Source organism: Calliphora vicina, chromosome 1 (genome assembly GCF_958450345.1).
Source record: "Calliphora vicina chromosome 1, idCalVici1.1, whole genome shotgun sequence".
Classification (NCBI taxonomy): Eukaryota; Metazoa; Arthropoda; class Insecta; order Diptera; family Calliphoridae; genus Calliphora; species Calliphora vicina.
This window is the reverse complement of record NC_088780.1, coordinates 98423353-98435195: the sequence shown is the minus strand read 5'-3', so window position 1 is coordinate 98435195 and position 11843 is coordinate 98423353. Positions and strand designations below refer to the sequence as shown.

Genomic DNA, 11843 nt, shown 5'->3' with positions numbered 1-11843 from the left:
ACTCAAAACATAAAATTTTTTGTTTTGCTCAAAAGAAAGCTTGGGTCCATGCTTTAAGAGGTTTTTTGTGCTTAGTGTGATGCGAGTGGGATATACATATATCAAAATAAATATTTTGTAAAACAAGAAAAAAAAACTTGTAAAAATTTTTAAATTGTTATGTTAAACATGTACAACTATATTTTTTGTCTGGGCTTAAATAAGTTGATTTTAATTAAGTTTTTTTAGATAACTTACTAAAAAAATTATGAAAAACTGATTTTCAAGGGTCCCACTCAATGAAAACCAAAAATCCCAATATTCTTTATAGACTATGTAGTAGGGTATTCAATCGATTAAACGTTAATCGGTTAACCGATTAATTTTGGTCGGTTAACTGTTCGAATAATTCAAAATTAACGATTTTCAAATAACAAATAAACCGATTAATTTGTGTCGATTAACCGATTAACCGAAATTTCTTTTTTTTTGCACTAAAAAAATATCTGAGATATTGGATATTATTTATCATGCTTTACTTTCGATTTCTCCAGCGAGAGAGTTTTTTCCAAGTCAAATTTAATTACAACTAAAGAAAAGAATTTATTTTTTGGTTGAATTGTTATGTTCTGTGTTTTGTTTATGTTTTTGTTCTTTTTATAATTGAGGAGCCGCAGAACAAAAGGTACTTTTTCGCACATTTCAAATTTTTGGGAAAATGAGTTTTTTTTATTTCGCCCCCTTAAAAAACTGCATGAACCTGGACATGGTAACAAGTTTCTTACTTATCAATAGATACATCTAACTGCGATAAGTCGCCACATTAAATGTTAAGGATGTTTGATATAAAACCATTTTAATATCGGAAAAAGAACCTTTTGTTAAAAACTAAATTAAAAAATAAGTTTTTTATGCGTTTTTTAACGATAATATTTTAAATGAATGTTTTTAATCCTGATCTAATATATAAACAAATTACACATTGAAATTAAATATTTTTTTTTCGTTTTATACAAGTGTTGTACGTTTTGTTAAGTACAGATTTTGTTAGAACCCATTTACTTAGTAAGAAAATTAAAAAAAAATTTGCTGACTTGATTGTTTCTAGAAGACTTCAACCCAAATATTATGAAAATACTAAAAAAAAAAAATTTTGAAAAGATGCGAAAAAATACCTTTTGTTCTGCGGCTCCTCAATTAAAGTACTTAAATAAGTACAAAAAATTCGTGGTTTTATTTTCAGTTTAACATTTAAATAGGAATTATTCGGTTAATCGAATAATTTAAAATTTTAATTAAAACTAAACCCCGATTAATTATTTGCTCGATTAACCGATTAAACCAGAAACCCGATTAATTGAATACCGGAACTAATAACTTTTTATTGACCGATGTAAATTTTCCCGGTGATCAGAACCTTCGGCGATCACTGACCATTTGTCGCTTAGTATAATTCACGAAAGAACTTTAAGCTGACCTGTATAGACCATATTTTAAAGAAGTTTAAAGCCAAGAATACTTCTAAAAATCCTGACTTACGAATCAAAAGTAAAGGACTGGGATTTAATTCAGAAAAAACAGAATTAGTTCTTTGTATTAGAAGATGCAAGGTGGTGTGAAGTTAAAACTATCAGTCAAAATATAAATCAACATGAATAAAATGCTTGAGAGGAGAATTAATACATACATACTTACGTCCAAATAAAGTAAACTACATTGATGCACTATGTGTTGGTAAGAAAAAATTAATTCTTAATTCAATTTTCAAAATCAAATAAAATTTTATCTTTGAAAAATTCCATAGGCAATCAAAAAAGTCCTTTCAAAAAGGACACTTAGGGATTAAAATATTCCACGAAAATTTTTGCCGGAAGATTTCTGTCTGGTTCACCAACGATACCAATGTTGTTAATAATGCTCTTTACGCTTAATTTTGCAAAATTACACGACTCCTTGATTGATAGGAGCTAGAGGGTTAAGATCTTCCACAAATATTATCACCATAAAAATCCACAATAAACTCTTACAACAAGAATTCTCTCAGACATTTACTTGCAAAATATTTTTCATTCAGTATAATGCAACCTTCGACCAAAAAATTAAAACTTTGACCCACTGCACGGTGGTAAATTTAGGCCAAAAATGTTTTTTTTTTTTTGGTTTTTTTAATTTTTATAAAATTTTGATGGTAAATTTTTCTTAACACTTCAGAATATACAGTATCATAATTATTTTGGCTATAAAGTAACTATATGGTTATTTATAGAGCTGTAAAGTCAAAGGTTTTTTCTTGTCATTTTAATATTAGAAAAATGTGATTTTTTTACTTTTGAATTGAAGTAGCCTGTGCTTTTTTCTTTAAAGTTTTTTTTTTGCAAATAAGCACATGTTTTTATAAAACAGTTAGCAGTTAACCATTCTACGTAGTTATTAAGGAGTTTTTGCATGTTATTTTTATATAAAAGTGAAATGATTTTGAACTAGTTTAAAATCTATAGAAACTAAATTAAAAAAAAGTTTGAAAGGCCAGAACAAATTAAAAGGGGCTATTAGAGGTTAAGTGTAAATTACATCTAATACTGTAAAGTATCAAGAGCAAGTACTATAGATTTCAGCTGCAATTTATTTATGTTATTTTTAATTATAAACCTAATCGATACTTTTATAACGTCAATGTTTATTTGTCCAACTCCTATATGCAATTTATAATATTTTTTGGGATGGATCAAGTGTGTTTTTTTTAAATGTACCCCAAATTTAAAATTTTACATGAATAAGCTAACTTTTTCGATCATTTCAAAACGTCCACGTTTGTTTGGCCAAACCCTGTATATGTATTCCGAAATTTGTACGACCATTGTTATACCCTTCACCTTCGTGAGAAGGGTATATATAAGTTTGTCATTCCGTTTGTAATTTCTACATTTTTCATTTCCGTCCCTATAAAGTATATATATTCTGGATCCTTATAGATAGCGGAGTCGATTAAGCCATGTCCGTCTGTCTGTCTGTCCGTCTGTTGAAATCAGTTTTCTGAAGACCTCAGATATCTTCGGGATCCAAATCTTCAATAATTCTGTCAGACATGCTTTCGAGAATTTTGCTATTTAAAATCAGCAAAATCGGTGCACAAATGGCTGAGATATGAGGAAAAAACCAAGACAACCTCGATTTTTGACCTATTTTTTACCTATATCTGGATTACTAAGACATTAATATAGACAATATGGATATCTAATGATAGATATTTCAGACATTTGCAACGACGTATATAAGACCATAGTAAGTTGGACCTACAATGGGTCAAAATCGGGAAAAAAATTTTAACCCGAATTTTTTTTTTTCAAAAAAAAAATTTTTTTAAAATTTAAAAAAAAAAAAAATTTTAAAATTTAAAAAAAAAAATTAAATTTAAAAAAACAATCGAAAATTTAAAAAAAAACAACTGGAAAAAAAATTTAATTTTTTTTACCCAAAAATATTATAAATTTTGAAGTATAATTTGGTGAATGGTATATAAGATTCGGCACAGCCGAATATAGCACTCTTACTTGTTTTCAATCACTTATGCTATTCTTCATTTTTGGACTAAATTTCAGGCATTTACATGAATAACCTAATTTTTTCGATACTTTTAAAACATCCATGAGTGTTTGGACAAACCGTGTATATGTATGTAATCCGAAATTTGAATGACCGATTTTTTTTCGATCACATATTTTATTCTTTATTTTTGGAATAAATTTCAGCCGCTTAATGCAATTTTTTGATACTTTTAGAACGTCCATGCTTTTTTGACCAAACCATGTACTTGAACATCGAAATATTTATCGATCGGTTGGTTATGCTATTTTTAATACAAATACCAAATTATGGATTTTTGGCCGGAATTGACCACCGTGCACTGTAAAAAAAATTCAGACCAGGTGGACTATAAGTTTATTCTACAAAAATGATCTACTCAATATGTACTTTCAAAATTATAAAGTTGCTATTCTGTTCCAAAAATGCACTGTCCAATGTAGTTAACAAGAGCATCTGGGAAAACTTTGCAATAGTTTTCGATTTCAACTTATTCAAAATCAAATTCGGCACACGAGTTATATTTTATTTCAATTATTTCTTTTTTGGAATATATGTATCTGTTATTTCATCGATAGACATAATTAAAGGTATTGGTAAAGTACAATAAGAATAAGCTACTAAAACTAAAAGTTGAGCAATAAGAAAATAAATTAGAATATTGCTTATACGGATCCCTTGAGGGCTGAGAACCGTTGTGCTAACCTAATACAACTTTATTACAAAAAGTATTATCGCAAAACTTCAATATTTATTTGCATACGTCATCGGGTTATTTTCAACTGTGTCAATGAAATTAATTGAGACTCGTACCATATTTTATTTACTTTTATCACATTTTATTTATTCTTAACATTCCATTAATACTACAACTTATAATATTATTCTATAATTGAATATAATATCAATAAAAATATCTACATACATACAAAATTATATTTATTTTCATATTTTTAAACTCTAATATTTACAAATATAAAGGTGGGTGGATTTTAAATTAATCCTGACAAGATTCTAACATTTTAATCAAATTATTTCAATTAAACAAAATGATCAGCAATTAAACAAAACAAAAAACAAGCTTTTCAAATAATTGCAATTAAAAGCAAATACAAAAACAGCTGCTACTTAATTATATTTATAACAATAATTTAGCTAAGTTAGTGCTAATAATTAATCTAATTAAATTAATATAAAATTTAAGCATGATGTTTGAAACATAAACACTATTTTATAAGTTAACAATTCGAATATTATTTAGAAAGTTACAATAGTTATGTTTACGTTACTTTATCGACCACTGTGTGAATCCAATCTATGTATTCGGCCACATTTGTGTACACAGCCGGATGTCCGGCCATGCCACACTGGGTGAAACCATAACTCACAATACCGTAGGTCACCCATCTTGAATGTTTGCGATCGAAAAACATTAAGGGACCACCACTGTCACCAGCACAAGTGTCTTTTGCATAGTCACCACCTGCACACAATTGCTTGGGTCCCAACTGCACACCAAACAACTCCAAAACTTTGGTGCAATTTTCTTTGGCCACCAAGGGTATACGAAGTTTTAGTTTGATAGGACTGTGTATGTTTATGAAATATTTATTGACTAAAGGGAAAATAGAAAAAGATATATCATTTTGTGGTATCATCTTAAACATATTAAGTTTTATTTAGTCAAACTTACACAAATCGGTTCTACCCCAACCAGACACTGAAAACATTTGCCCCACCTCAAATGAATTATCTTCCGTTTTGTTGGGCAAACATATGGGCATGACAAAGTGTGTAAAGGAGACGGGATGTTTTAGACGTATCACTGCTATATCATTGAATTTATTAAATGAATATTCCTTATATTCAGGATGTACAAAGATTTGTTCCACTCCTATATCTAGAGCAGCATCAGCACAACTCAAATAGTTGGGCTCTTCTATGCAGTCCGGTTCAGTTTTCACATTAAATTCTCCCAAGCGCACATGTTTTCTATATGTGTAGGGGAGGGGGAGGGGAGGATATTGTTTGTTTTTGTTCGATATCAAAAGAATTCTAAATTTAGAAAAAATTTCGAAATTATTTAAAATACTATACCGCTTACAATCCCTTTTTCTCACGATAACCTTCGCCTTGCACACAATGGGCGGCAGTCAGTATGTGACGGTCATCGATTAGGGCACCACTGCAGCCGTATTCATCTGAAAAGGGAAATATTCATGTTATTCAAATAAGGGAAATGTTAATATTAGGTGTATATTCTTCTAGATGAATTGTATGTTATAATTAGCCTACTCAATTTAATCAATTAAAAATCTATAATTCGAAATAGGAGTATTTAAAGATAGTTCAAAAGAATATCATTCTTACATCCTAAAAGAAGAAATTCTACTTTTCGGAACTTATTGCATTTTATTTGATTCCTTGCACGCCAAATGTAAATTCTATTAACATTTTTATAAACATATCGATTTTGAATTTGAATTGAATATTATATTTCTAAAGTTCAATAATGAACTAAAATTTCTTTATTTTTATTTGTAACTAAAGAAGGCATTAAAAACACTAAATTACAATACAACTTTCTTATTTGTTAACAAATTGAAGTGGAATTAAGAGAATTTGGTACTACAACTGTGTTCTATGGCATATTATTAAAAGTAGGGGAAATTCTGAACTCATTTCATTTTGTAGGGTCTTATATATATGAAAATCGCAGTTAATTTTAAATGTTAGTGAACATAGTGCCTCTACCTGGGTGTCGAAACAAAAGTGAACCATGTCGAATGAACCAGTAAGAATGTTGTATCTCGATTTTATTTTCAAAATCGGTTTTTTTATATATTCTAGTAGACAAAACCTTAAAATGCAGTTTCCTATATTGACGAATAGCAGATTTACAGTAATTTAAAAAAAGCCCTCACTCATTTCAAAAATAGTTTGAAAGAAAAAAGGGCTAATTTAATGTAGAATGCCTATTTTTTGGTTTATATTAAAACAAACAACTTTTCTAAAAGTATTTTTTGATATAAGGACTGAGATCGAAAAATCTTAACATACATATATGTTAATAAAAATTAAACCACAAGTATTACAGTTTTGATTTTTTTTTTAATTGATTGAAATTATTATTACAATTTACAAAAAGTATTATTTTTATAGTTCTAATCAATAGTAATGCATTTATGAACCTTTTACGGTAACCCTTCCATTAAGGTTTTTATAGAACTTTGTTCGAACAGGTAGTCTATCTCCATTTAAAATCTACCGCACTTTTGGACACCTTTTTGTGCTCTTCAATTCTCTTTTAACAAGAGCCCAATATCTCTACACTGGGCATAGCTCCAGACAGTTCGGAGGATTTCCCTCTGTTTGGTACAAATACCAAATTATTGTTCTTTTACCACCCAAAAACTTGCTTACCATAGTGATGGGATGGCAAATCAGGCCAAAAATAAGTAGACACATTAAGAAGTCTTATGAATGGAAGCATCCCCTTTTGTTAACATTCCTTGATGTAAATTTCGGTTTTTATAGAGGCCTTTTAAACAAATGTTTGGCTTCTTTTACATCACCTGCATATTGCTTCCCATACCAAGAGCTTTTTGGTAAAAAATTCTGCTTTTGTCTTTGGCCTCCAATTTTTTAGAAGAGTTCCTATCATGAACTTTTTGAGCCTTGTATGTTTTTAAACCTGCAATGACTTTTACTTTACGTACCAAATAGTCCGAGTACTGAGCTAAACGGACTGCTTTCCTACCGGATGTGTTGGGAGCTCTTTTAAAGATGCTTTAAATTTATTGGCTTTAGAAATATCATGTGGACCATTCCTTCTACCATAACCAGGTTTTCTATCAACGGACATGTTCTCCCTATACTGTCCATTAACACTGGAATCAGTTTGACGGCAGACATTTAATTGTTTGGCCAACTTTTTTTAGGAGCAAGTTGGGTTTTGTTGAGAATATTTAATAATTTTAGTACGCACTTTTTTCTCAAGTAAAACAATACTTGGGTTTTTGAGTTTTTTCCTTCTCCTGTAAAGTAACTAAAAGTTGAGATACGACCTTTCTATATTAAGCCATCGATATTCAATATAACATGATCACCGATTTTTGTACATTTTGTTTATCAACATTTATGCTCGCTTCAAACGAATCAGTTGCGTTCGGTACAGGTTCCCTGTGATGGTCTGGCAGCTCATCTATATATATAAAAGAGTAACGTTACTGACTGACTGACTGACTGACTGACTGACTGACTGAATGAATGACTGATTCATCATCCCACAGCCCAAACGACTGAAGCTAGAATCATGAAATTTTAACTGTGGGTTCCTCCCTCCCCAAAACGATCCACTAAGAAGGGATTTTTGGAAATTCGAACGTTTAGGGGGTAAAAACGGGTAAATCCGGTAATCTTACATCTTCAAAACTAATAAAGATACAAAAAACCTTGAAATTGCATGTTACTCCATTTAAGAAATAAACTGACAGGTGTTTCGTACTTTTTCGAAATTCGAACCTTTTGGTACTTTTTCATAAAATATGTTTTTCTATAATTTGACATAGACATTCGAATATTTTACTATGAGCTCCCACCACGATACAGAAAATTATTTTAATAATATTTTACCACCGCAATGGGGATAAAAAAGGTACCAAAAAGGGGATAAAATCGGGAAAATACATTTTACTGCAAATTATTAAGCCGATTTTGATAATTTTTTTAACATTGATTCCTGGATTCATACAAAAATTATTTCTTTATTCGAATGGTACTTTTTGTAATTTCTTCACCAATGAACATAGAAACATGAAATAAAGCTTACATGGGCCCGAGTGGGTGGGAATCCACAAGTGGCTGTTTTTTGGTACTCTTTCTATATTCTAATGGTACTTTTTGAATTTTCTATAATAATGGATATGAAATTAAGCGTATATGGTCCTAATTTAGTGAAAATTCAAACGGATACTTCATGGTACTTTTTTATTATAACTGTACTTTTTTAATTTTCTATAATAATAGACTTAGAAACATGAAATTAAACATATATGGTCCTAAGTGAGTTAGGATTCTAGGGGTAGACTTTTTGGTACTATTTCTTTATTCGAATGGCACTTTTAGTAATTTCTTCACCAATGAATTTAGAAACATGAAATAAAGATTATATGGACCCGAGTGAGCGGGAGACTTAATAGTACTATTTCCTTCTTCTATTTGGTGTGGCGAGTAATATTTATATAGGACCAAATACAGAATCCGGGTTGTTGGCCTGGTTTCACATACGATGTCTTACGCTTCGGGTTATCGTATTTGATCCATTGCAAGTAATGATTCGGTGCAAAAAAGATTTTCTTTTATAGCGTAGCATTCCCACATATTTTACGGTTGTGGCTATGAAATTTTAGAAATGATAACAAAAGTTTGGATGCATCAACCGAAATTCGTCTTTACCAACCGACTTTCTGCTGATTGAACCGAAAAACTCTATGTGTGCAACCGAATCATACGATTGGCAACAAATTCGGTTGCTACTACGAATCTGCTTTCTCTGTGTACTTAAAATGTACAATATTACTAAATTTTCCATTCCTATTTTCGTTAATTATAAAGGGTGTGAAAGTTTAAAGTTGGAGTTGTTTCATAATGTAGTAGTTTCACAAAGGACTTTAATGAGAACTTATTTTGATTTCGGTATCTTCGTTACTACTTAATCGAACATTTTCTAGGAATAGAACGACGTACTATACGATTTATACAGATGAGATATCATTGAACAAGTTTAATGTTGATTAACTAAACTAATACGTAATTTTCTAAATTGCCTTCAATTTCAAACTTTAATACCTATATATTGGTAGATATCAGATGTATTTTGTATAAACATAACCTGTATAATAATTTCCATTTTCAAAAATTTTGAGATTTTTGTTACTTATTTGATCAGTTTAATGATCATGCTGGAGGCATGATCATTACATGCAAAAAATGCATGTAAAGAATGTTTTTGACAACTTTTCAGAAGTGTCAAAAACTGTTTATTTTCTTAAAAAATCATAGAAATTTTCAATATCTTCGGAATCAGAAGATATACTTTCGAATGTTAATTAAATTTTGAAATAAAAGAGTTTTTCAAAACCTGGACACACGTGTCCAAGAACATCAATCAAATTACCCACAGAAATCGTATGTGAATAGGACATAACATTAATGATATGCATTCTTCAGCCAATTTAATGGGTTTCACTCTACTTAGATTTAGATTTTTTAACAATCCAAAAGTAGAATATTACATTTTTAATGTTTCTGAAATTAATCAAAATTACAAAGTTTTTTCACGCAATTTCACTAATATTTGGTAATGACTTATGACCTTTGTTTGTAAACAAACTAATATAACTCTAGTCTTTAGGTGATAGCGTTTTCTAATGAATTTGGATACAAATTATTTTCAACGTTGATTAAAATTATAGATCTTATTGACCGCTCTTATATATGACATTTGATTATTCAGCTCAATTAAATAATTTTACAATCTATCGTTCCTATTTTTATAAATATTAAATTGAAATTATGAAAAGTTTTGGTATTCGATTAGAGAACAATCACTTTCATTACGGAAAATATTAGATAAAATTCGTAGAAATAGAACTTCTCACAATTTGTCACCAAATCTACTCTCTTTCCATGTTTTTAGGGGGACCAGAAGAAATTTCATCATAAATCATTCTTAAAACATCTGTTTATAACGACGAATTTCATATAACTTACTAGTATTATACACCAACAACGCCAACCATGGAAATTCATCAAGCTCTGCAATTTCACCACCATAAATCCGATGAGTCACTTGTTTGCCACACTCGTTCCACAAATTGAAACCCTCAATGGGTTCAACCGTTTGTATGCGTCGCTTTAGTTTTTTCTTTTTAAAACGTGCCGTGGCATCTTGAAAACGTCTATATTCGAACTTACTAAACTGAATACTAGGAAACCGATAATCTTGACCATTAGTGGTGCAACAAACTAATGGCTCCAAACTGCGAGCCCGCTCGTCATATGACACATTCGAAACACACTGAACTTTTTTCAGAAAATTCACTTTTTCCGCGGGTAAATTAGTTGCATTACGAACTTGTAAATAAGCCGAACATTTGCTGACTTCCAGGCATACACCCAGTTTATCTTCGTTCGGTATTTCACAAGGTAGGCGCACTCTTTCACTGTCATCGGCACTTTGCAAAACGGAGGACACATCTTCGTCCTCGTCATAGTCAGCTAAATTATTGAAGGGAACTTTATTCACACAATGGCATTTGATAACTAAATTGAATATGACAAGCGTTATTGCTAAAGAGCTGCGTTTAAACATGACGCGAGTTCAATTTATATTTATTTGTTATTTTATAAATTTTAATTTTTCTTTTAATATTATTTTTGCAACCGTTAAACGATCGCTGGTAAATAATAGTCATTTAGTTGAATACACTTCAGAAAACACTTGTATTTATTTAACTTTTGTTTAATTTATTTGTCTGTTTTTTTTATTTAATTACGCGGCAAATCAAAACAATTAAACTAAAACAGACTGAGAAACACAATTTACCGTCGAAACAACATGTCGCGTCAACGTACCGCTTAACTATGGCTCTCTATAGTTTAAATGAAATCAAGAGTTAACCAACAGCTGTTAATCCTACGCGCACTTTTTTTAGCCAAAAATTTTTTTTAAAATTATAAAACAAACAAATCAAATATAAATCCAAACCACACTAAACATACTTGTGCACACACTTGAACAAACACTCTCAATTTTCAACATTAAAAAAAGAAGTAGAAATACTACTGCCAAACACACATTAACAAAATACTAAACGTTCAAGATCACCTTGCTTGCGATCTTTAACAACACCCAGAAACCATAATAAATTGTACTAATAACCAGCAACGAATGTTGGAGCAAAACAAACGATAAAAAAACAAAACCAAAAACAGCTACAATAGCTGACACCTTTTTCACATTTTTTGTTTTGTTTCTTTCCACGTTTTCAGGTGTTAAAACTGCAATCACGGAAAGATATGCGACAAATAACAAGTTTAACCTTCGCTTTACCAAAGGTTTTTTATGTACATGGTTTACCAATACCCACCCGGGTGACACTACACTTCTATAAATATATGCGACGAACGAAATTTTAAAAAATTGAAAAAACCTTATAAAAAGTTTAAAATCTTTCTATTAAATTCTATAGAACTCTAAAATTTGATCAGTGAGTATA

The 11843-nt window shown here is 30.2% G+C and overlaps 1 protein-coding gene across 1 annotated transcript; it reads right to left on the bottom strand.

The window, feature by feature from the left end:
- Positions 1–4808: 4808 nt before the first annotated feature.
- Positions 4809–11074, bottom strand: LOC135963387 (CLIP domain-containing serine protease B8). The gene is made up of 4 exons (XM_065515219.1): positions 10336–11074; positions 5666–5762; positions 5255–5553; positions 4809–5176 (listed from the first exon to the last, which is right to left on the bottom strand). Exons 1-4 carry the CDS (start codon positions 10934–10936, stop codon positions 4842–4844), a joined length of 1332 nt encoding a protein of 443 aa, XP_065371291.1. The 5' UTR covers positions 10937–11074; the 3' UTR covers positions 4809–4841.
- Between the last annotated feature and the right edge of the window lie 769 nt (positions 11075–11843).